The following is a 23,909-nucleotide window of genomic DNA, read 5'->3' as shown; positions in this document are numbered from 1 at the left end:
CACCGCAGGAGTCGGACGTGCTCCAGATTTGACGTCTACGCAGAGGACGGGATGGAGGTGAGGGACGGTGGTCAAAAGGCGGTGTAGACAGCGCATGGCAAGGTTGAAGAGTGTAGGCGATAGCACCGGCCCCTAGAAGATAGCGTAATTTGGAGCGAAGAGAGAGATGGTGTGGAGTGCGCTGATGCCGATGATGGCAGTGCGGTCGCGAAGAAAGTTGGAGATGAAGGATAGGCGCGGGAGCCGCAGTTAGTCGAGGCCAGATTGTCTAGAATGGGAGAATGGCTAACGTTATAAAAGGCTCTCTTAATGTCGAGAGCTAGAATGGTTGGTGGGGGGGGGGGGGGGGGGGGACTGGAAATGTGATCCAACCGCTCCTTCTTAAGTTGGAGGAGGACATCCTGGGTAGAAAGATGAGGGCGGAAACCGAACATGGTTGGAAGGAAGACACTGGTGCTCTCAAGGAATAGCCGGGGGCGGTTCAGTAAGACTTGTTCGAACAGTTTGCCGGCGCATGAATTCAGAAAAATGGGCCGAAGATTGCGGAGGTCATGGGCTTTGCCCGGTTTGGGACTAAGGATTACCTCGGCGTGCTACCAGTCGGCAGGCAGAATGTGGGTGTCCCAGACCTGGTTGAAATACTGCGTGAACACGTCGATAGAAACACTGTCGAGGTTGCGGAGGAGGCGAATCTGAACACCGTTCCGGCCCGGTGCCTTGTTACGGCTGAGGGCCTGGACGGCATCGATGATTTGAGACGTGGTAACGGTCGGTCGAGGTCAGGGCTAGAGGTGCTTGTGTAGGCAGGGTAAGAGGTGGTGGTGGGAGCATCGATATAGCTGTACGTCAGGTCTTGGAGAAGGGTTGCGCCCGTGCCGGGATAAGCGTGAATGATCTGTATGGTTTTAGACGATTGCGGCTTTCCGGTAGTGAGATCGAGAAGACCTTGGAGCAGCGACCAAGTGCGGGCTGTGGCCATCGTGCCGCCAAGCTTGTGTCACACCTGGCGCCAGTTTGAAGACGCGAGGTTGGAGGCGTAAATGCCTCGGAAGTGAGTGCGGTAATGCGTAGTTCGAGCCTGCGCCCTCGGAGGTGAGGGAGATCTGCATGGTAAGGGAGAATAGCTCGTCCTGGAGACGCCTGACCAGCTCAGTAAAGTCCAAGTCGAGGTGGAGTGTTTTACTGCATGCCTAGACCGCCGGAATGCGCTCCAGTCAGTGAGGGCCTGGGTTCGCACTGGGCGCCGTCGGGAGGAGGCGGGGAGCATAATTTCGACAATCCAATGAACACTGCTCAGTGTGATCTGCCTATTGTGCTGTCGCTGGTAAGAATTTGACGAAAGAAAGGTGTGGGCAATTGTCGCTGCTAACATTGTTGCCAGTGCGAGCGGGAAAGTCCGAATCGGCGAGGGCCAGTCAGCTGATTTTGACAGATAGTTCTGTAGAGGCGCGAGCCTTTGGTTTTCGGCTGGGTATAGCCCCAGGCCGGTTGGACGGCGTTGAAGTCTTCGACAATCAAGAGACTGCCTCTGGAGAGCCGAAAGGCTTGCGCGAATAGGCGGTCAAACGTCTCGCCGGGGTGGCTGGGTGGACTGTAGACGTTGAGAATGAAAATGCTGGGAAGGTGACGGCGAGGGGCGACGAGTTCACTGAGTATGTAACATATCTGCAACGTAGGTAACGTAGTGTTGCCCCATTGGGCCCCACAGCAACGAGGGTAGCGATGGGGTGGACAAAGACGAACAAAATTATTGGGTACAGAAAGATGTTAGAAGTTTGGTTTTATTGGGTTTTAACGTCCCAAAGCAACTCAGGCTATGAGGGACGCCGTAGTGAAGGGCTCCGGAAATTTCGACCACCTGGGGTGCTTTTTAACTTGCACTGACATCGCACAGTACACGGGCCTCTAGAATTACGCCTTCATCGAAATTCAGCCGCCGCGGCAGATGTTAGAAGTATTGTAGATGTCTCATTTGTACTTGAAACGTCTTGCTATAGCCCATTTCCAGATGAGCCATCTGATGACGTCGAAGGCGGATCCTGCGTGCCGTCTTCTTACCGGATTCAAGATGCCTGAGAACTGAAATTGGATTTCCCCAGATGGTTCTTAGTCGTTTATCTCGTTTCGGGTAGTTCTTTTAAAGATGTCTTCTATCTTATTTCCTGTTGCTTGAGAAGAATCCTGTCTTACGCCTTTGTTAATCCTAAAATACTAACTTGATGTCAACATGTTCTCAATGGTCAGTGCTCTCTGATCACTATGCTTGGCTCATTGTAAAGGAGTGAGAAAAATTATTCGAGTCCAATACTAAAGCTTATAGTGCTCAAGCTGTGTGAAAAGAAGATGCGCATGTAAAACTTCCAGCCAGCATTCAAGAACTGCGTCTCTCATTTTCTGACAAGTGTTGCAGGAGAAATAGGAACACGTTTGTTGGATAAAAATTATTCTAGTGTTCCAAGGAAGTCGAGCTGTTAGAATCCTTGGAGTATCTCTTTCACCTATAACTCAAACTAGCTGTATGATTGTTGCTAATTTGCGACATTCCAATTTCACATTTTTGCAGCATTAACGAATTTTTATATTGGCCTTTGAATATGAGTACATTGGCAAGATATAATGTAGATTTTGCTTTTCATTCACTCCTTGATAGTTCAGGCAGTAAGGGATTAAGCGACCTTTTGCTGCCACGCTTACACAATGCTGAATGAGGCCCTACATGACAGCAGACTCAATTAAGTGCCTTTTTCGATTCATCAGTGATTATTTTATAACGTCCAGAATTTCTATCTGTGGCTTCCCGAAAGACATTCAGGACCTTCACACTTTGTTTTCTACCAGCCTTAGTTATTATGTCGTTACCTAATAACTAAGGCTGGAGAGGATCAGCTCCTGGAAGAGGGATCAGCTTCAGTTTGTGGATACTACATTCGGATGCAACTAAACAACGAAGCTGCAAACGCCTCTCAAAGAAGGCCTTCCCAGCATATGGTGTCGATCGATTCTCATGACCTCACGGTTAATACCCTTAGGCCTGCTAGTGTGATATATTCCAGGGGGCGGCGGATGAAAGGACATTAACCGCGGCTTAATCGAATTAACTGCGGCGTCATGAAAATCGGTCAATGCCACTGGCATGGAGGGCCTCCTTTGAGATGCTTCTGTCACTGTGTTCTCGAGTTGTACCCGCCTGTACAGTAACTGTTCTATTAAGAAAAGTCTGCTGTAAGTATGCTCCATGAACGTGGAAGAGCTTCCTGCTCAAATCTTCGGCTGACTCTAAATGAATTAAACGTGTAGTAGCTTTTAGTCTCGAGGAGACAGCACAGAGGCTAAGTGCTGCTGAATAACCAGAGGTGCTCTCCAGCTTAGGCCACCTGCTTTCAGGTGAGCTGCCTCGGCCAGCCATCTCCAAGCTGCAGCCATCTCCAAGAAAGTTCTGCAAATACAGCAGACATCCCAGATATTCACAGCATCAAAGGAAGTCACCGAAAGCCCCAACCTGCTTCTTGGCCACCACCTATACTCCACCCCGCTACCTCCTCATGGGAAGTTGCTCTGTCCAGCTATAGCCTGGGCAATCAGCAACGGCTGATTGCGTGGGCCCGCAGGATAGCAGAAATTATGTTCCTTGAGTCACTTCGGGACATTAAACCCCATAAGCCAAACCTAAACAAAACCAAAAAAGCCAAAAATGTCTAAATTGCAGGATGTGAAACACGTCATAATGAGGTGTGGCGTGGAGCTACTTGGAGCCACTAGGAGCCACTTGGAGCCACTCGGAATCAATGAGCAAGCAAAGTGCGCGCTCTTGCCAGTCTTCCTCTGATCTTGAGTGCATCAAGACGTGTCATCGAAACTGAGCTAATTACGTGACAGGATATGATATCGGTGCTGAAGAAGCGTGCCACGTACAGCTGCTGAACGGAGACGACTGTCTCGTTAGAATCCTGCGCTACATAATGTGACTTACCAGCAAGGGGCCAAGCTCCATAGTGTGATCCAACAGCGAATGCGACGGACGCACCAGGTAGATGTCGAGCTGTGACAGCGCAAGGATGAAGCCAAATGTGCGAATGAGCTGCCGCAACATCCCTTATGCTATCACTAAATACACCATCGGGTTGCAGGACCACCGTTGTGAGTTTTTCTTGTAGCGAAAACAACTGCACCCTGTAACCTCGCTTCCACCTTTTTCAAGCGATGTGAAATGTAGTGGCCGTAGGGAGTGCCCACGATTCTTTTGCATATATCATCACCTTTTTCCTAAAGGACTGCACCCCTTCCCATTTTTGCGAGGATTCCTTAACAGATCAGAGCCAGAGTCCCACCCGGAAGACCAGCTTGCCTTCGCCTCTGCACTTGCCTCAGGAAGCTGGTTACAACTTTATGGGTGCAAGATTTCGACAGGGACGCTTTTAGGCAAGGAGTCACAGTGCCTGCCTTAACTAATTTGGAATGGCCTGAATTGTGATTAAGGAGCGACATAGCTATCCTTGGGTGATACTTCCAACACATTCCCCTTTCATGACAATCGATCTTCAAGACCGGGAACTGGATACAGCCTCCTGCCTTTTGTAACTCAGAAGTGAATCTAAAAGACCGTCACTCCTTTCTTTGAGTTCCTTTAGTTTAGAAGAACTTCTATTTGGGCTAGATGGTTCATTGTACTCGAGAGAGGAAAACAGTAGCACCGAAAACACACACACAGCTGAAGAACGACGTAGGACAAGCGCACCTTTACGCCCTGGGGGAATTACATGGAGCCAGATGAAACCGAAATATTTGCCCGCTTAATGGGTTATGTCAGTGGCCATTTTTCCAATGTGAATAAGAAAGATATCTAAAGACTGCTCTACGCCTTCAACTCTGTCTGTGGACCTAAGATCCAGACTGCGGATGACACTGAAAACGACTGTGGAATGTCATTCCTCTGTCACCCACTTGGATGGTAGCCTCAGAGGCATTGCTCTAAGCGCGGAGTGCAGTGCAGGTGCAGAAATAGGATGGTGAAGGGTAAACACTTGTCACAGGTGCTTTACGATGTAAATGCTGTGCGTGGCAATAAAAAACGTTAGTCCACTTTGACGAAAGCATGCTTACACTCACTTTAGCGTGCTTTACAAGCACAATGCCACTTAGTAAGCGGCACCAAAAACGCAGTTAAAGTGGGGAGAGGTGTAACTGTAACGGATATCCACTTTTTAAACAGCGCGAAAAAGACTACGATGTTTACACGCACAACAACACGAGCGCTGACTTTCAACTGAGGATTTATTATCACAAACGCCATTTATACATAATCCAGACAAAAGACACACAAAAACCTACTTATCCTATCTTAATCTTCCGACAGCAACTTCTCAAGAAAGGCAAATTCACGGTTAGTCAATAACAACGACGGTTTTGCAACACACGCAGAACCCCCCTTATCAATGCGATATGCTTCTACTAATTCTCTTACCGTCTGAACTTTGTGTTTGAAAATTGCAGACGTCTCTTGAAGCAAAGGAGTGCAGGCGTGTTCACGTTGTGTGCAATGCAGGGCTAAATTTGATCCGCATGCTTTGTCAATCGAATTAAAATGTTCCCTCAGGCGGTCGTTTAAGCAACGTCCTGTCCGTCCTACATACCATGCCCCGTAAGACAGGGGGATTCTGAATACAACCCCTTTTATGCAATCGACTCTCCTTTCAGCATGGTTAATGGTACATTCACCTTCGGCCCTACTAGCAAGTAGGGATTCATGCTTTCTTTGTACAGCCGGGCAAATATTACTCAATTTTCTTCCAGACAAAAATAAAACATCAACTTCAAATTTACGGCCCACTTTCTTCAGACGGTGAGATATCAAGTGGATGTAAGGAATAACCACGACCTTCTGGCAGTTGGCTGCTTCACGCATGTGGTTAGATTTCATTTTTAACACCATTCTTTCACATTGCCTTCCAATCGTGATTTCTGGGAAATCTGCCTCCCTAAGCCTGGCAGTTTGGCTTTTCACACTTTTCTCAAACAAATGGAAGCACGACTTATTTAGAGCAGCGCGAATACATGAAGTGGCACTGCCATCCTTCACCAACTTGGAATGCCCCGACTGGAAGCTTAGTACCCTCTTGACGGAGCATGGCGAATACAGCAAGCAAACATGCCCAGGTTCAAGCCTCACTTCTAGATCCAGAAACTGAATCCTGCCATGTTGAATGGACTCCGTGGTAAAGGTAAGCCCATGGCCATTCCTGACAAAGGTGTCCAGCACAGGCTGCGTAAAGCTGTCGTTCCTTACAAAGACTAGGCAATCGCCCACATATCTAAGTATCTTAAGTACGCCGGCCGGTACCTTTCCTTCAATCGCTCCGTCAACCATGTCAGTCTGTCAGTCGCTTAGCATTGGTGCCACACGAGAATCGATACAAATCCCAGAGCGCTGCATAACCGCACCACCATTCCAAGCAACAATGGTTGATCTAAGGTACATGCACTGTACTTCGAGAAAGGCATCCACTGACACACCACAAACGTTGCGGAACCGCACCTCGTCATATTCTTCCGTAATACAGTCCCTCACAAAGCGCAACACATGACAGTCACCAGGATTACTGTCCTGAAAGTCAGTGCTCATGTTGCTGTGTGTGTAAAAGTCGTTGTCTTTTCCGCGCTGTTTAAAAATGGATAACAACTAACTCGCGCAGCTTTCTGGTCTTCTTAATGTAAGGGATAACTCAGATGCTAGACCCCTGTCACTGAGTAGAGCAGAGCAGCGAGTCTGTCAGTGTTGTGTGTTCAGAGGGTTCAGTTCAAGAAACAAAAAGTTCACATAAGGGGCCACATGTCCTGAGCAAGATCAGGGTGCCTTAGAATATGGAGTAGCAGAACTTATGCAAGACAACGATTTCTGTGCAGTATGCAGAAATTCTGAAGAGGAAAATATATTTCAATTAGGCAACTTATGTTAAATATATTTTAATAAATTTATTTTGAAGTATTTTGGAGCTTCATGAAGGTGTTGGTGTCTTCACTACAATCCTCCCTGTGGCCCTGTGTGTTTGTGGCAGGTAACATGTAACACAAGTTAACATGCAACATGAATATATCTGCAGGCATTGCTACACAATAATTAAAAAAGTTGCAGCATGAAATCTGCGAAATTTCATGGCATGAGGTGTTGAGCTACAGACCTGCTGCATAAAGTTACACAAATGATCAATAAAATAGCAGTGCATTCCCAAAAAGTTGTCATTAAAATTAAGAGGAACTTTTTTTTTGTTATGCCACTCTGCAAAACAGCTCATTTTTAAAATAAGTGAATAAATTTGCATTATTAATGATATCAAGCACTGTGCTTTCTAATGCATTTGATCAATACTCCCACTGTTTGTACATCTCATTTTTTCTCATCATATAATGGATGTTATGTAGTGACACATTTACTTAGTATTCTCATACAGAGTTTGTAATTCATGAATTGTGTGTCTTGCTTGTCATTCTTGCAAATGAAAATTTGTTTTTTTTTCTGGTATCCTGTATCACTTATTTGTTCCTGGCTACTCTTGCAGATGTAAGATTGGTTATTTCCTGTATACCTGAGTATAGTCCTTCCACTATTTAAATCTAGCTCTTTCCAATCATTTACATATGCATGCATAGGTGTGCTCAAGCCTCTCCATAAGGGATGGGCCAATACTCATGGCAACACCTGTTCATACCTCCTATGTAGCAGAGAACAATGGGGGCAAATTTTGTTGCCCCCTTCCCTCAAGACTCCTAAGGCCAAGAATATTCGTGAAGCGGCGTGCTTTAACATCGCAGGCATACTACAAATTTATTAGAGCCTCTTTAAGAGCCCCTTTAACATATTTCCTTAAGCAAGTTCTCAAAGCGATGTTTTACAGTGTTATATGTTGTATGAATAATTAACACAAGCTGCCTATTGACCGAGGCCAGGACAGAAGGGGTGGTGAATCAATTTGGGGAAGGAGGGGAGGGGGGATACAATGAACTATCTGGTGTCATTTACCCTACTGATGCCTCACGATAGCCCAGCTTTTCCTATTATTCTCCTTTGGCCCCAGCTTGTGAGAGAGGGAGAGAAAACTTGATTTCAACAGGAATTCGGGGCACGCCCCAGGGTCCCCGCACGACCCCACTGCACTCAAGTGTTTATGTTCCTGATAAACATAAACAGTTGTGATTATGATTGTGATTATGATTGTGATTGTTCTCAACAATCTAAACTCCCTGCAAACATGGCATAAAGCGGAACATAAGACAGCCATGAGATAGAAAATAGCCGAAGAACGAGGCCCCAACCCCTCCAAAGAGTTTTTAAATAATGCTCATGCCACAACTATCCCTGAAGATATGCTACTACAATGGGAATGGTACCACAAAGTTCGCAAGACGACTCTCAAAATGAGCAACCACCGGATCCAACAAATGCCCATTGCTCGCACTGCAGACAAGCCACTTCGAACATTGTGCATCTTCTGTAGCATTGTCCACACTTTGCCACACAGAGAACACAGACCCCAACACATATGCTTGTACGATGAAGGCAAGTCTCCCAAGGACCCAGACAAAAACACTCACCAGCCTATGGAGCTTTGCCGCACAATGCAAGCATCACTTAACAACATGAGGGAATGAATGCATGGATCTTGAAAGATGCTCAAAAACAAGATTTCACCAAACCCCAGCTCCTTTTCTCTTTCCCCATACAGTGGCCATAGGGCCTCCTTTCCTTCATAAACTTACTAATTCATACTCAGTAATTATAAAAATGGCACCCACATGGCCCTCCCACATCAACCCAAAATTGTTTGAACCCTCATGACACATGCAGCACGTGTACTATGTGACAGGCAAAATATTCAAGAGCTCCAGACTGCCAACTGCCTACGAATGACTACACACCAACTCACTTTGCATCTGAGGTAGAAATGCAAGCACTGTGTACCAGAGCAATAAGTGCCATATTCTTTCACATCAAGGCCTGCGTACATTAGAAACATAAGCGAGGATTGAGCTTCTGCAGGTACAACATATAATTTCCACATATTCCTTTGCCCAGAGTGCGAAACAAGTTCCCCAGTGTGGTCTACAGTGTGCTTTGCATTCACTGCAACAGTGTTCGCATCAGCAAAGCTCTTGCAAAGACAAGACACACCGCAGAACATGATGTGGCTAAGTAGGTCTGAAAACACAACCTCTGCATGCAAAGGGATGACACCGCTGTCGAAGCCATGTAAACCTCACCACCCAGCCTCTCCGTGGATCTTGCATAGCCTAAGAAAAGGCTGATATCACGAATTGGATGGACAATCACATTCCATGTGTCTGCACATGACCTCACATTGCTTTTTAGTGTGCTAGCACTTATAGTGGACATTCCCTGCATTTCGCCATTGTGTGTTTGTCTGAAGACGGTTTTGTGGTAGGCTGCTCACCTGGCCACTGAGTGGTGGCCAGATGAGCATAAGCGGCCTGCCCATCGTCTCAGTTGGCAGCTCAACCAATCGTGAGAGGCTGCTCGGGAAGAGCAACCTGAATCGCTACCCAACGCGAGCAACCCCACTACCCCCGATGGCAGCACCTGCCATATAAGAGCAGTGGCGCATTGCTTCACCGCTGCACCACTCTACCAGGAGTGCTTGCTAGGAAGACTCCGAGGGATCTATGAATGTCGCTGTTTGCGCACCTAATTTGCATTTGGCCTATCTACATAAACTGAACATTTTTTTTTATTAATTAACTCAAGAGAATTTTAAGAAAACCATGGTTTTGCAGGTTTTAATGCGCCTACTTGTGAACAGAAAGCATTTAGGTGTTTTAAAGTGCCATTTTATATCTGAATGGGTTGGCAGCCCTAAATTATTGCCTCCCTGAACAAATAAATTCCCATCAAATCCTAAGTACACCTCATTTAAACAAGGTGCTGGTGTTTCATGTGAGAAGCAGGCAGGGCTTTACTATTTTTATTTCTCACCGTGGTGGCTTAGTGATTAGGGTGCTTAGCTTCAAGGGGCGTAGCCAGGGGGGGGTGCTTATGGGGCTTCAGCCCCCCCCCCCCCCCCCCCCCCCCGCCGAAATTTTTTTGAACTGTCACGCACCGCTGACCAAAACAACCACCGGCGCCGGAAGTCATTCTGGATTTTGTCACCTACAATGTCTTTTTCAGACTAGACAAGACATTTTGGGGCGAACATTGCTAAATCGGGTTGGATTTTGTGGCAACGCCCATGCAGTTGGAGTCATGTAACGCAAGGAGCCCCGTCCTAGCACAAGCATTCAAGTGCCTATCGATGGCAAGCGGGCTTGCCGGGGCATCTCTCGGCGGCTGCGGAGTCTATGGAGCCATGCATTTCAATTCGAATACTTAGAGGGTATAAAGTTCCCATAAACTTTTGACGCGAAAGCTGCACTGAGATTTCATAAGTCATGCTTTAGATTTTCAAATCAGGAACTTCAATTAATTTATTATTCTTATATTTTACATATTCTTGCATATTTTGCAGAACTCGTTTGTGCTCTCTGTTGCAACTAAAATTTCGGTGCAATTACTCGCAATACATGACCAGTGACAGCTGCTGCTGTGCAGTACACTGGAATGAAGGACAGCGTCACAGATTTTTCGCTGGTTGTTGCATGCGTACAGAAATGTATAGGTTCTTGAACAACAAAGATTCATTAAAATATTTGTCCTCTACTTGCTCGTTTCATGGCCTTTACGTTTTTCATATCAGCAGCATGCACTGCTTTGCTGGTTTCGGACTCATACAGTTCTAGACTTTGTGTGATATTTTCTTTACTTAATACGCAAAAACATGGAAGCATTGGTATCAGTTATGTCTGCCACGATTTTTAAACATATGAATACATTCTTTTATTTAAAAATACATATTTCACTTGTCTAGGCAGTGTGTAGCATTAACTAATGCACAATGGCAGTGTCAATGGCAACGCAGTTATTATTGCGTTTGATCTCTCCACATTTTCTATGAGGAGACTGCGCTGAAACATGAGCCCCCTCCGAACAAAATTTCTGGCTAAGCCACTGTTGCCTACTGAGCCGGAGTTCCCGGGTTCGAACCCGGCCATGGCGGGCGCCTGTGTGCTGTGGGATGTCAGCGCAAGTTACAGATCCCCAGGTGGTCGAAAACCACAGCCCAGAGCCCTCCACTATGCTATCTCTTTCTTCCTTTCATCTTTCACTCCCTCCTTTATCCCTTCCTTTATGGCGCGGTTCAGGTGTCCACCGAGGTGTGAGACAGATGCTGCGCCATCTCCTTGAATCAAAATACCAATTTTCAATTTAATCACTAAACTAAAGAATATTTCATGCGAGAAAGAAAGCCCTAAAAATTGTGATCTAGATCAAAAAGCACGTATAAAAAGAGAAGAATGCAGCCAATACAACTCTTGTATATTAGACATCACCTCTTTTATTCAGAGGTTTTTGACAACAAACAATGAGCAATTGTAAACAATAGGCTTGCAGGTACAGCCTGCTCTCTCCTAGTACAGAGGCCTATACAACTATCAAAAGCATCATTTTGAAATAAACAGGCTGTATCACAATGCTGGTGTTACAAGCGAGCTAACTTGCTGGCTCGTATAATGTTGCATCTATACATAAATATCCCCAAAAACAACACAACCTACTGTAACAAGACCCGTAGCAGCACATATCGCAGTGCACCTGAAGCCAGGGTCAGCACAGTTCACAGCTTACCAGATATACACAAATGACCCTTTGTTCCAATGAATAAACAGTGCAAGCCGTTGCTCAGACTGCAAGACAACAAAGCAAGGCAAAATGTTGTGTGTTGGTAATGAATCATGATGGGTTTGTAATGCAAAAAAAGATGCAAGAAAGCCATTCAAGAGAAATGCTGGTAGTGTGTGGCTTCCTTCATCGTGTCCTTTTTTGTGCTACACTTCTGCTACAGTTGTGCAGCAGTTTCGTTACAGTTTTGTGCTACAGTTTTGCGCTTGTGTTATTCTTTGCTTGTGTGCACCAACCAAACAGTGGTATCACTGCGAAGCTCTGGCCATACTCTGCTCGATACATCTGTTTATGCAGCCAAAGTAATGGTTCGTGTAGCTATTGTCAACTGACAGTGCAACTTGCAAGAAATGAGCCCACCGGAGGGTCTTCCTGAAAGAGTTCAAAGAAACTCACTAGTCGAGAATAGTTCTCAGATGTATCAGAAGCACACTCATGCTGCTAGGGGCCTCAACAACACTTGCCTCTGTTTAGCAGCTTTGTAAATCAAAACTAAACTCACTGTTCCTAACATCCCTGTATAAATACCCCGTCAGCTTTGCAGCAATGCACTGCCTCGTGCAATATGGACACACAGTTTGTGGCGGAACACTGTCACAGCTCTTCGTCATCGACGCGAGGAGTACCAAGCGGCACACCACCAAGCACCACTTTGGAGCCCGCAGACGCACTTTCAGGCATCTGTGAACAGCCAAACTTGGGTCCACTGCCACCAGTCAGCATGTACCCGTAGCACATGGAATGTGTCGTGTGAGCCCAGAGAAGGTCCCCAGCACTGCACTGGGGATCCCAGCGGAGCGCTAGGACTCCAGCTTGCCTCTCAGCCACCTCGTTCAAGAAAGGCGATCGCAGGAACCCCTTCTGGAAACAGTCGTCCAGCGCCATCACGGGCTTGTCGTCCTCGGGACGCCGTAGCGCCTGCGCGCATTGGCGCACCAAAGCGCTCCGGATAAGCTGCTCGCCGGAGCCAGAGCTGCTGACGGCTACCGCGCAGCCGCCGCTCGCCGCGTTCTCTGCCCAGCAGCCGCAGCCGTAAACGGCAGCTTGTCCAACGCGACCAGAGTGCTTGAGCCAGATGCCGCCGCTAGACACGGCGGCCGCCACGTCGCCCCGGCGGTCCATGCACACGGCGCCCACCGTGTCCAGCGGGTCCTGGGCACTGCGCTCCAGCCGTCTCCGCAGCTTGGCGTAGCGCCTGCGCGCTTGCGACGACACCAGCGCCCGGGGCTCGCGTTCCAAGTCGGCGCGCACGTGGTCACGCGCCCAGCGCAGCGCCCCTTCGCCCACCAGGAAGCAGGGCGGCGTGAGGCCCAGCGGCAGCGGTCCGCCCTGTTGCTTGCGGCAGAGCGCCTCGGCCACAAGCACGGGGTTGGCGACGCGCGGCACGGCGCCCACGGCGCCGAAGCCCAGCGTGCGCCCATCCATCACCGAGGCGTCGCACTCGACGCGGCCGCACGACGTCAAGTTTGAACCGAAGCCCGCGTTTGTCAGCGGGTCGTCCTCGAGTACGGTCACGGCTCCAGCAACAGCTTCCAGCGCGCTGCCGTCCGAGCGTTCGAGCAGACCCACGGCGCGACGGCACGCAGCCGCGCACAGCCGGCGGTAGTCGGCCAGCTTCTCGGGCGCGTGGAAGCCAGCGCCCACGTGCACGGCCACCACGGCCTCCATCGAGAGAGAGGGAGACTAGTGCTAACCTCTTTTCGTCGTCCGACCTGAGTCGCCGGGCCCACGTGCCGCGCACGGACGGCTTCTTAGCTGGGACACCGGTCTTCAGCGCACAAACCAACTTTGCCGCTCATGGACGCCGCCATACTCGCCATCATCCCCTCCTAGACGTGTAAAACAATAAACGCCTCTTTTTCCATCTTTTCGAGTAGTAGTAGTAGGTAGCGACATTTGCGGCGAGTACTAGAAACACTCACAAGCGCGTGAGGAGAGGCTGCTGAGGCCTAGGTCCTTCAACAAATAAGGCAGAAGCACGCATTGCGCCCACGGAGGAAATTATCGTCAAATGGGTCATGTCACCTCGTATGACAGATAAAATGTAACGATAATAAGTTTAGGAAGTCAATACTTACTAATTAGCATCCTTGCTTTCTCGGCGACGAGGCTATAAAATGATCCCTTCGTTATCGTCGTCTTCTGGTTTGAGATCTTTGCATGTCCCTTAATTCATATCCTAAGCAGTTGATCATAAAGTAACGCTGGAGAAGGAATAAATGAAACCACTCTCGCAACAGCCCAAGTTCTGGGCTCAGCTGACAAAGAATGCCCTCACGAGTGGATTCGGCTGATTTTTATCTGAACATCAGCAGGATCCGATGCGCTTTTTATTCCGAATATGATTTCCACGCACGTTTTCTAGATGTCATGGGTCCCCCTTCGTTATCATAGTTTTTCGGAAGGAAAGTTGTATGGACTGTTTTGTCATAAAATTATATTATTTGACTTAGTTTCGGTTTCTAGATTTTGCCAATTTCGAAAAAAAAAAAAAACTCCACAATTATTGAAGATGACAGCGTGCTCCAAGCACGAACTGCTGCTATATTTCGAGAGCTCACGAGGCAGCCGCCGCCGTGCTGTTTCGTTTACATGCGGGCTTGGAGTCCTTCCTCTTCCTCCATGATGCGGGGGAAAAAAACGCTGACGTAGATCGAGTCACATATGGGAACATGGAGTCACATATGGGAACATGGACATGGCAGCCTGCGAGAGCTCGCCCAAAGTAGTGCACTCTATCCAAACTAGGAACTTTAGGTCAAACTGTGCCTCTGTGTTTTCCAGTGTCCGGCACCTTTCTTTTCGAAGACCACACCATTCTGTCGCTAGCGGGGTTTTCGCTGCCACGCCGGAGAGGAGGCCGGCTGTGAAAATGAGCTTCCTGTTTCTTCAACACTATATAAACATCGTCGCACGACTCACAGTACCGTGAGAGTAACTTTAGAATGCTTGTGGCCGAGTGGTTGGCGCACAGATATAGCGATCGTGATTTCAAATTGTTTAAAACGTATTTGCACGTTTGGAGTTTGAGTGAAAAAGTGACAGTCTTTGACAGATAACACGTACCGCTGTCCAAATGGTAGCAGTCAGCTAACTATAAACGCATGTGCTGTACTTAACGCCGCTGGATTCGATCGCTCGAATAAAATATGTGGAGGTCAGAAACGCATGACGTGATCCGTGCTCACCGCGGTATGGACTCTCAACTGTGCAACTTGATCTAGCTGCAAGGATGATCAAATCAAGATAATACGGTTGGGTTCATGCAACTACCGTTTCTTGAAGATGTCTTGACGTGATCATGAGTGAGACTGCACTTCTATAGAAACGTGCGTCGTTAACTAAGACGTTTCTAGGATTCTTTAGAGAGAAAACTAGCACTTCTCGTGCCTTTGGTACACACCTCACTATACCTTGAATTTGAAAAAAACTTGTAACACAAATTTCATTGGCATCTGTGAACGTCAAGAAATCGCGGGAGTTGCCGTTTAACTTCCCAAGGGAACTCACGCTATGAGGGACGTCGAAATGGAGGACTCCAGATTATTTTAGACCACCCCCAGTGACAGCACTGACATCCAGGGGATGTCCCTGCGAAATCTGAAAGGACATGCGGATGTCCACAGGAACTGCGGAGAAACTCCCGTGGACACCTCTCACACATCCTTTTGGCCGCACTTTGTGTATCCAAGGCAGGTCCGTGGGAAGTCCCTGAGGATTCTCATAGGACTTAGCAAAGACATATATTGGTTACTAGTCAAATAACGATGAGTTTCCCTAGGGATTTTAATGGACACAAGAGGAAAAATTTGCTCGGCCCATGTAAAAATATTTGCGAAGCCTAATTTACATTTTCTGCGATTTAGACATGAAGAAAGAAATGAGTGCAGCTGATTACAGTGTAGTTGCTTGGCCCAGAGCTGACATTTTAAAGGGTAAAATCTGCATAGCGTCACACGTACCCTGCCACGGCGAACGTGTCTAAGCATACGCGAAACGCTACAGAACCGCTACAAACCAGCAATCATGCATGCAGCACCAACACAATTGAGCATATGCATCCAAAGAACGCAGAGCTTCCAAGAGCTGTGTACTCCAATATAACCTCCTTTTGGAGCCAGTGGCTCTGCCGTTAAGCAATACGATTTAATTCAATTATGAATCTGTCATTTCACAGCGCTAGAGCTGCCATCAGGGGCTGAAAAGTGATCGAACATCGTTAGGAGAAGCGCCACTTGTAGGGGCGCGTCGCGCCGTTCGATATATCGAGTTCTTTATACAGCGCGACTTTCCTTCGAAATATCCGGGTTTGTTATTATGGGCTCGACAATTTCGTTGATTTCGTTGGGTGTTCAGGCATCACAGTGTCCCGTATGCATACAAAGAATGGAAACCACATGTTTTTTTTTGTGTGTGTCGCAGGGCCCCTTTAACGAGCCTTTCATTTCGACCCGTACACCCTGTTTGCTCACAATCCCACCAGACGCGGGAAAATCAGTTGCACGTGCGCTAATCGAAGAGCAGAAACCATTGATGAGTGCGAAGCGCAGCAAGCGCGGACGATCGTCATGAAAGGCGGAAATTAAAAAAAAAAGTAAAAAAAAGGACTTGCATGTCTGGATAGGGTCCCGGGAGAACCATGGGAAGAACCATGGATTTCCTTCGTCCATCGGGAGAACAGTTCTGCCTTTACATCAAAGTTTCGATTTCGTCGTATCGTTAGCTGGCAATGTCTATATGAAAATTTAAACAAGTTTTAACTTTGTTGTAAACAAAAGAGCATTAAAAATTATTCGAGCAGGCTTTTGTTAGGTGCCGCCGTTTGAGGGGAACGTTTTCAGCACGAGCGCGTGCCATTTTCCGCCGTTAGGTGGTGTCAGGTTGCTGCAGACAGCCATGTTTGATAAAGTGACGAGCTTCGGATTGATACAACTGTAGCACTCGTCGCATTCCAATTCAATCGCGTCCTTTGAATTTTGCCCGACCGGTGTCACTGTGACTACCCGCGGCACGTGTCACCCGAAATGGAATAGCGGGAGCAAGATCCAGAGCGTCGCTTGCAAGCTGCCGTAGCTGCTGCTCGCGTCGCAAGTAAGTCGACCCGTGCCACTACGGCTACTTTGCATCAGCCACTTGCTGCCTGTTCGTCTCAAATGTTTGCTCCCTTCAGCCTTGTTTACATTGTGCATGAACAGAGAACGGAAATGTGTGGGAGCTTTTGTGGACGGCTGCTGACCCTGACCGCCGCTAGACCTCTTTCGAAACGAGCCTCGGCCGTTCGTTTCGATCGAATGTTAGGCGCCGCGGCGACGGAAGTGGTAAACGCGTAGACGAAGTGAGGCTCCCGAATGTCTCTTGTGGTTCGGACGCTGTTCCTCGTCGCGATCCACATCCTGCGTCAGCCTGAGGATTTCGCTTGCAAAAGAAACTCTGCGGCTCGATTGAGCCTTGTCCCGGTTTCTTGATTGGGCGTCGTAATTTGTCGCTTCCTTCTCGGAGGCGTCTCATGACGTAAAAGGATAACGCACTCGAGGTCGTTAATCCGGGGCTGATCACTTGTCCAGAGCATCGATGTGTGCTCCCCGTACTCTTGACCACCGGGAAGCCGAAAACGCAGTGCGTTCCTTGCTCTGAGGCCTGAGCTGAACCGTGAAGTCGGCAGATCGTGACGATGGGTGAAGCACGATCTGACCCGCCTTAATCCGGGCAGCTGCTTGCGCCGCAGTGTCCGTGACGCTACGCGGGTTTCGCGTGCGGAATCGAGTCACGGCGCTTTTAAAAGCTGTAGATAGTCACCGGTACTGCGCTTTAGAATGTTCGCAGGAAGCTTCTATCGAGGAGGCATGAGTCAAACATGAGATTAGCAGACACAGCATGCATCACCCTTCATAACTGCCCAAAAGTTCACGACGGTATAGAAGCAGCCGCTTAGGACGCCTTGGTTCAACTGGGTAGGGCTTCAGTATCAGGTATTTTACACTGCTTGAACATGTTATGCAGTAGTTTCTTTTGAGCGTTGCTCTTTCAGCACGGAGTGTCGTAAGAAGCACATCACATGCGGGCCATTTTGCATGTGGTTGTATCGCGTTCTTTTGGCAGATTGCACGTGCCGGCTCTTCTGGCATGATCTTTGCATCTTTGGTCACTCATTTCCGGTTGCAGTTTCTTGCGTTTTTTTTTTAACGTGATGGGCAGTTTGTTTATGCTCACACTAGTTGCGAAGCATTTTGATAGCACAGAGGGAACAGTTCTCTTGTTTTAACTGCTGTTAGTGCTGTCTCTTACTCTTTGAGGTTGCTGTTGAATTGCTTGCCCATCACCACACTCAAGTTGCCATTACTCTTTCAGTATCACTGAGTGACTGCATGTTGCTCTTGTGTTTTCCTCACTGAGTAGCTGGTGGCAGTGCAGGAAAGTCAAAGAGTAAGATTTTATGAAAAGAATCAAAGGTAGTGGTTACAAGGGGTAGCAAACGAAAGTTGCTGTGGTGCTTGGTGCACTGCTTTGAGGACAGAAGACAAGTCAGGTACAGCAATGCTTCACCCGCATCCATTGCCCAGTTTCAGAGTCTTGTTTACTATGGTGTGAAATTTTTAGTTTTCAAGGAAGAAAGCCATCGTTTTTCAAATGATGATAAACGCTGAAAATGCTCTCTAATCATAGTGGAACGTAAGGGCTGTCTGTAGAATTTACCGTTTGCAAAGGGTTGTGTGCTTGATGTGCAGAGAATGCGGTTCATTTGGGAGCTGACCAATTGTCCGAAAATCACAGCCGTCCCGGTAGTGGATCTAAACTAAAATATTTGACACCATGTTTGCACTATTTGTGTGAAGTAATGGGGCCCTAGATGTAAGGAAGTGCCACACTTTTACTGACGTCCGAGCTGTATTGTTGGTGTTGTTCCTTGCAGTAGCTGTGCGTTTTACTTTTGTGTGCCTGTGACAGCATGTGAACTGGGTTCTTTGTGTGTCAATTACAAGCAACAGCTGAGGGGGAAGTGAGTGAGCGTTGCAACCTGCCAACTGCATTCTCAACTGACCGAGCATATGAAACGAAAACAAGAACATTTTCACTAAAGCAGCTTAACTTATTGTCATGTCCTTCAAAATCTTTCTACCTTTTGCTTGTTTGTATGGATGTCTTCATTATATTGTGGCTAAGCCTGCCTACTTTTGTGGATGTTTTGGGTTTTGTTGAGTATTTTAAGTTTTCAAGCTTTGTCTTTGAATTGTGGTTCTGCGTTAGGTGTACGTTGTATGGGTGTCTCTTTGATTAGGCGGCCCCATTTGAATAGTCTACTTCTTGAACTGTCTTTGTCGAAAAAATGTTTTTTGTGGTTTTCCCACAGAAGATTTCTCACTGAGGGATGTGACTGCCCCCGTTCCCTCTCCCATTAAAGGTGCCCCTGTTCTATGCTCTACACTTGCCCAATTTGCTCCACGTTCCTGCATGTCTGCCTTTACTGCAGTGTTGGTCTCGTGCATCTATTACCGACTGGAAACTTGGATGTCACATTGAGGAGTTTATCTGTACATTTGGCATGTTACAGTGTTGAAATGGTACTCTGGCGATCTTTTGTCCTATTGTGGGTTCACGGTACTCAAAGAAGTGTATTGGAAACTGGGCAGTTGTGCCAATTATCATCCACCCGAGTGAAAAAAATCAGCATCTGATAAAAGTTCCAGAGCTTTTTCAGGTCATTGTGGGCAAAGAAGAGTAAGAGGGTTGCAGAGACTTCTTCAGGCACTACGCATCACCATTTTTCTCTACTCAAGTTGTCAACCTATTCAGCTTCACTCTGTTGTTCTCCATCATTCCTTGTTCATTCGATTGGCAGGAGAGCCAATCATGCCAGCAGGTGTGAAGCAAGTGTGAGTGAAGTAGTTCCTCGCTCATTTGGTGCAGTACGTAGAGCATGCAGTACATAGAGCATGAGGGCCCGGTGAAAAGATAGATATTCTTTTGCAGCCATTGGTCGGCTTGCGCTCTAGCAGGTAGCAGTTGTAATGTTTCGGCAGCTTATTCAGTGCTTTTTTCATTTGCTGTTGCCAAGTGTGTGGCTTTTGGTTATGGACTATGGTTATTAACCGCCTAGCAGTCTTGGACAAGCCTGGCTCGTCATAGGCCAACTGTCGCTTCTGGCTCATTACGAGTCCAGCTAGCTGTGTGTTTTATGACGCTTTGTGTCTGGTTTAAAGCGGTAGAGCTCTTCCAAGGCATTTTTTGTTTTGCCGATAGATGGCAGCACGAGTACTAAATGACCATTTTGATACCATGTTTGAAATAACAATGTCTCCGTTAAGGGGTTTAGCGTTTTGTTGTTTCTTGTACATCTCTGTGGGATAGCCTACACATTCTTCGTTTATAAATTGTACATTTGCTTTTCAACTTTGTACTTCCATCCATGACAGTAAAGTGAGAAATTTTTGAGGAGTTGTGCGTATGCCGACTAGATGCCCCTACGGTAGTGTAACCATGCGTCTTGTGCCAAAGAGCAGGACAATCCAGATCGCAGTGTACGCAAAAGAAATGGCAAAGTTAAGCTGGTGCTCTTATTCTTATTGACAACACCGTAAAAAAGCTGTTGCACGCTACCAAATTTGTGCATATCTGTTGCTGCTACTGGCAATGACTAGGCTTGCAGCATTGTGTGTTGTGTTCTGTGAATGCGCCCCCATACACAGTCTCTTTGTAGCTATATTTTAACTTCGCATTGATTCTGCAAAAACATTTGAAATTGGTGCAGTACAAAGAAAACTACGTATCAGAGCCGATGAACCAATTAACCCAAACTGCCACTCTTCGTCAGAAAGTCATATACTTGGGACAGTTTATGTGAGAATGGGGCATGAAGCCTTTCTCAGACAAAATGGAAGGGTCAGTCAATGTGGGCCTTTGAACTTGAACTGTCCTGGCCAAAACTAGGTGCCTGGTCAGCCTGGAGACATTTCTTCCAACAGCATGTCCAGTGATATCCTCTTTTTAGGGTGATACGTCAGCTAGCATGCTTCTATGATTAACCCATTTGGGTGTTTCCAGCCTTCCAAGGCTTGTTGCTACTGTAAGCTCAAAGTTAATGCGCACAGTGCGCTCATCGCATGCCTCTGAGGTGTTACAAAAGAACTGCACACATCATTTCACATAACCACTTAGTGTTTCCATCCAGTACTTACTGTGAAACTTGGTAGCCAATTTAAATTGAACTCCAAGATTCGCTTTGTTGAGGCTGCCAATATTTTTGTCCTCCTGACTTGGCTTATTTCTAGCTGTCTTGAATGTACAGGAGCAGGCTTTGTAGAACAGGTGTACATTGCTTATGGTTTTTACCCAGGCATGCATGCATTTTTATGTTCATCATTATACTTGTCAATGTGCTTTTTTCTTACTTCACACATTCAAATTGACAGCGATCGCTTTTCAGCTAGGATGGTGGCTGAAAACAAAGCTCTTCTGACCTGACAGAAGCCAAGAAGGATGGTGTGGAATTGAGAGGAAGATGTAAAATAGTTGTCGGGTGGCCTTTGATCCACTCTTGCCTTTGATGATCTTTCTTAGTACATAGGTGAAGGCAGTCATCCGTGGTAGTTCACTGACGTAGGATAACAGAGCAAGTATGAAGTTTCTGTATTTCACCTTGGAAGGCACCTGGTCCATCGCAGACCCTGTTGCACGTTTTGTGTGTTTCTATGTGGATGTGCTGGAGAAAAGGTAGTGACGTGACTGAACGGAACATGGAGGCAAGCATTGTGCAGTGTGCATTTTCATGGGACGAACACTCGTCCCATCTACCTTTTAAGCTCTCCCACGCGTTGTACTGTGAGGTAATTTGTCATTAGTATGTTGGTTTCTGAAATGGATGCATGATTCTGGCTAACGTAACTATAACGCTGGTTTGTGTAGCCCTGTTCATGTTGGCCTGATTGATGTTTGAACTGTGAAGTACTTCAGTGGCTGACACAACAATTCGCTGTGCAGACTTACAGCTGCTGGAGCAGCTTCCACAACTGACGAAAGTTGGCAGTTTTCCGGGGCTGACCGGATAGCTATGAGGCTTGCAGGCGTATCTGTTTTTAGGCTATGTGGACAACTTATTTAGCTGCATGACCCTGACACTGTTGCCTTTTGCTGGTCGTAAATTATGGGGTGCACCTGTTTCCTGTGTGGGATGTTTTTGTCATTCTGTGATGGGACATAAGTTACCTTTCATGCGTAATTTACTTTCTCAGGGAAATTATGATTTGGGCTGCTCAGGTGTCAATGTCACTGGCATTAGCTAGACAAAATGGCTGCCTACGTCTTTTGGTGTTAGTTAACAGAATAGACTGCTAGTCGCTAAGTATTTGAGATTGGGGTGCCAATCAAGATTTCAGCGCTGTTTTCGAGCAAACAGTGGTGCCTCAAAGACCATGGTCTGAATATTAGGCATGAGACAGTTTAGAGTGGAGATTGTTAGTTTCTTGACTAAATAGTAAGTCATTTGGGCCATTGTATTTCCTCAAGGAAAAGTATAAGCAAGTATAACTGACCAAGTAAAACTAAAAGGGACGTAAAATTGTATTTCCTGCCTAGTACTTGTACATTTCATGGCATTTCGAAATAGTGGCTTGTTCGCAATCACAGGGGCAGTACTGAATCTTTCAAAGCATTCTGAAACGTTTGAAAACACTACTGTTTTCATGATATTCTGTGACATGTCAGCAGGACTCTTGCGTTCATCACCGCAGCTGTGAGATATCCTCGAGACGGGCATGTCACACCTGTGGATGGTGTATGCAGCATGCATTTCACAGGTTCATGCGCACGTGTGTGCGACATTTCTGAGAGGGTTCATTCACTTTTGTCCACCTGTGCCTGAGAGCACCGTCACTGCCGACTTTTTGTGTATTTTTCGTGATCCACTTTTGACATTCATAAGTGCACTGAGGACAAAAGAATGCTTCAACCTTCCTTCCTTCCTTCCTTCCTTTTTTCCTCAATTTCCCTAGCCCACTTGGGGTCGAATGCAGCAGGGGATGATCTCCGACTGTTCTAGTAATACATGCTGAGGGTTTAGTTGGTGCATGGCTTCATAAAAAGATGAAGCACGAAACAGACAGCTCACTAGGAAGGCAAGACGAGACATGCGACATGCACATGTCTCGTCTTCCTTCCGGTGTGCTGTCTGTTTTGTGCTTCGTCTTTTTATGAAACCTCCGGTTGTTCATTTGTTCGTCTCTTCAAAATGGTTATTCAGTTTTAATTGCGCTACATGCGTATTCTCTTTGCAAAGTTACCATGCTTCACTGTTTTTTTTTTTTATGCTGCAGGTATTTAACAGTCATGGTGTTGTCAATAACTACATGGTGTTGTCAAAGATGTGTAACCCTGCCATTTCTCTTCCCGGCTTTTCTTGCTCTTTGTCCTTGTGCCCTCTTTTGGGGTGAGCGACAGTCGACGACACTACTTGTCATTCATTGTTTTGATTTCGCCTTTTCCCAGCCATGCTCACACACGCTCCAGGCCACGTGTGTGAGCATGGCTGGGAAAAGGCATTTGCGGTCTTTTCCTACTGAGGTTGTTGCTCCGCACATTGCTGCTGGATCTTTTGCAAGTTGTGTGCTCTGTGCTGAATTGGGTTTTCTTTCATCTGCATAGCAGGTGTTTATTTGTGTTGCTCTTTGGTAGCAGCTTCAGGCTGTGCCCGATGTCAGGTGTTCTGACGATGGTGGGTTTCCCTCCTGTCTTGTGTGGTGTGCAGGGCGTCATGTGGGCGGAGCGGCAGCGTTCGCGCTGCCCCGGCAGTGCGGTGACGTTGCTGCTGCAGCGGGAGCTGGGATATGGACCCCAGCGCGCAACGCATGCGCTGGCCTTCGACCGTGTTGGTGAAGACCGGGCAGCTCACTACGAACTGGAGGAGACCGTGAGTGCAGGCTCCCTCCCATACCCCACCCGCAGCTGAGAGCAGTTTAATGAAAAAGATAAAGAAAAATCCAAGGGTAATCCACTCTGCGAGGGCTCCTTTTTAATTTTATGTTATTTATTTACAATGCCCTTAAAGATTTATGCAGGGGCATAACATAGGGGGGGGGGGGGGGGGGGGGGGGGTAGGTGTGTTGTTAATTGGCAGCTCATTCCAGAATATAATGAC

At 47.1% G+C, this 23,909-nt stretch overlaps 3 protein-coding genes across 9 annotated transcripts in view; 1 reads left to right on the top strand and 2 right to left on the bottom strand.

Annotated features, from left to right (window-relative positions):
• The window catches only part of LOC149343470 (uncharacterized protein C15orf61), a 36,919-nt gene extending 23,294 nt beyond the window's left edge, over window positions 1-13,625 (bottom strand). The window contains exon 1 of the mRNA XM_089545938.1: window positions 13,477-13,625. The gene's annotated coding sequence lies outside the window, so the exon portion shown is untranslated. The remainder of the gene's footprint in view (window positions 1-13,476) is intronic.
• Window positions 11,416-13,470, bottom strand: Tasp1 (Taspase 1). Its single transcript, XM_089545937.1, has one exon. It carries the CDS (start codon window positions 13,448-13,450, stop codon window positions 12,377-12,379), a length of 1,074 nt encoding a protein of 357 aa, XP_089402063.1. The 5' UTR covers window positions 13,451-13,470; the 3' UTR covers window positions 11,416-12,376.
• Window positions 13,626-16,667: 3,042 nt separating the features above from the next.
• Window positions 16,668-23,909, top strand: part of LOC149343469 (activating molecule in BECN1-regulated autophagy protein 1-like) — a 58,326-nt gene continuing 51,084 nt past the window's right edge. For all 7 annotated transcript variants that reach the window (XM_089545932.1, XM_089545930.1, XM_089545936.1 and 4 more), the window contains exons 1-2: window positions 16,668-16,873; window positions 23,520-23,681. In XM_089545932.1, the coding sequence (XP_089402058.1) occupies window positions 23,526-23,681 (156 nt within the window). In that variant the 5' untranslated portion in view covers window positions 16,668-16,873; window positions 23,520-23,525. The remainder of the gene's footprint in view (window positions 16,874-23,519; window positions 23,682-23,909) is intronic.

The sequence above is a fragment of the Amblyomma mixtum genome, chromosome 5 (assembly GCF_055824585.1).
Source record: "Amblyomma mixtum isolate Tamu chromosome 5, ASM5582458v1, whole genome shotgun sequence".
Taxonomy (NCBI): domain Eukaryota; kingdom Metazoa; phylum Arthropoda; class Arachnida; order Ixodida; family Ixodidae; genus Amblyomma; species Amblyomma mixtum.
The sequence above is the reverse complement of the archived record's forward strand: the minus strand, read 5'-3'. Positions and strand labels throughout refer to the sequence as shown.